The sequence below is a fragment of the Montipora foliosa genome, chromosome 10 (genome assembly GCF_036669935.1).
Source record: "Montipora foliosa isolate CH-2021 chromosome 10, ASM3666993v2, whole genome shotgun sequence".
Classification (NCBI taxonomy): domain Eukaryota; kingdom Metazoa; phylum Cnidaria; class Anthozoa; order Scleractinia; family Acroporidae; genus Montipora; species Montipora foliosa.
This window is the reverse complement of record NC_090878.1, coordinates 6,920,761-6,922,615: the sequence shown is the minus strand read 5'-3', so window position 1 is coordinate 6,922,615 and position 1,855 is coordinate 6,920,761. Positions and strand designations below refer to the sequence as shown.

General features: G+C 37.2%; 1 protein-coding gene across 1 annotated transcript in view; it reads right to left on the bottom strand.

Moving 5' to 3' along the window:
* The window catches only part of LOC137974065 (uncharacterized), a 34,399-nt gene extending 33,730 nt beyond the window's left edge, over window positions 1-669 (bottom strand). Inside the window, exon 1 of the mRNA XM_068820985.1 lies at window positions 389-669. Within this exon, the coding sequence (XP_068677086.1) occupies window positions 389-458 (70 nt within the window). The 5' untranslated portion in view covers window positions 459-669. The remainder of the gene's footprint in view (window positions 1-388) is intronic.
* Window positions 670-1,855: the final 1,186 nt, after the last annotated feature.

Here is a 1,855-nt window from a genome sequence, read left to right as displayed (position 1 = left end):
TATCGAAAACTGCGAGTTACACCCCTTAAATTTAGAAAAAATTACGAAATGCATGTTTTTGAGATTCCAAAATAGAAACATCAAAGTTCTCATTTGAGTACGTGGTGTTAAAATGTTCAGTTTTATTAAGCATTCATGCAAAGCGTTTTACAGGCTTAGATTAACACCAGAAACCTCTACAGTCAACTTTAAACTGTAATTTCCCTCCCATTCATGAACGTTGCACAGAATTAGCTAAAAAGAGTTATGAACAAGCATGAAAACTAATTTAGCCTCGGAAGAGACCTGAACTGCTGAAGTTGTTCCAAAAAGTTCAAGGCAACTCAGTATATATATTTGTTGATGCTCTATTTCACCAGGGTGGTTAAAATAAGGAAATCATAGTTACCTTGGACACTATGGATTATCAAGAAGCAAACACTTAGCCAAAGCGGAAAACTTCCTTGAATGCGGTGCATGGTGTCCACCTCCTCGAATCAGCACCACTTTAATATAATGCCTTTTCTATGAATTGCTAAACTTTATATATTTCCCAGGTTCACAACTTGGCGTATCCAATAACAAGTGAGAATTTAGAGTTTTCCTTTGACATTTTTTTTGTATTCAGTTCTCTGCCTGTAATCGCATTAAGTTTGACACTATTGTCTAAAGGAAGACTAGTTGAACATTTACGTGTATATGTTGTGGTTTAATTTTGTTTTTTGGTTTGAAAAGTTAATTTTTGTTCAAACCAGTTTGCTGGTTTAATTGTTTTAGAACACTGCCCATTTTAACATATTTGGATATCTTTCTGTAATTAATTTTACGGAGTATGTACAAAATAAACTAGAGAAATCATTTTAAGATTATTATGATGGATTGTTGTCTCTGGTGCTATCAAAGACAATAATTAGTTATGCACGTGAACAATAATCTTTGGTCTTTAGGGATAATCGTGCAAGGCTTGGTGATTAGGGTTAAGCTGTCAATTAGGTTTTCGCACTTATTTGAAACGGATAGCACCCGGGGGGGGGGGGTACTCCCTTATAAGGGCTTAATGGGGACGTGCGGCCAGCCAGGGTATGTTTTTTGGGATTTTTGTCTTGAACAGGGTATCGAATTTATCATTTTTTGTCTTAATCAGGGTATCGATTTATCAATTTTTGTCTTAAACTGGGTTAAATGTCTTAAACAGGGTATCAAAAATCGGAATTCTGTCATAAAATGGGTAGGAAAATCAGCGATATTTGTCTTAAACAGGGTCAGGGTATGAGGGGCCGCGCCGCACCTCCCCAACCAGGTATACATCGACTACCCCCCCCCCCCCCGGGGATAGCAGTTCAGGAGGTGTATGACAACTGCAGACTGCCTACAAATAGCACTGATAAATAGTGCTTAAGTCTATACCCATTTCAAATAACGCTGAGAAGCAGTATTTAAGTCTAAGCACCCATTTTAAAACGATTAGCTTTAACTGCGAGTTACAGTTAGTCTGCGGTCTGCAAGTGTCAGACACTGCATTCTAGGTAAGGAATTGGCACGCATTGTTGTGATTGTAGTAATCACGTATTTGCAGTGTTTAGTCTCAAACAACCGCTGTCTTGGTTTTTGGGCTAAGAATATTGGCTCATGGTTGGTGGAAGTAAAGTATTCTTTCACATGTAGGATAAAGGGGTTAAGTTTGTAAAAAGCTGTAGTGCTTTTGAAATAAAGAAAAGGGTTAATCAACTAAGTTGATATGGTAAATTGATCACTGTAAAGAAATTTGAAAGCTGACGTTTGGAGTGTTAACCCTTCGTCAGAGCTAAACCCTTTTCTGTCTGTCACAACTAGGACTACTTTTCATAATGAATAAAACAGTGATATTTCCAATAAT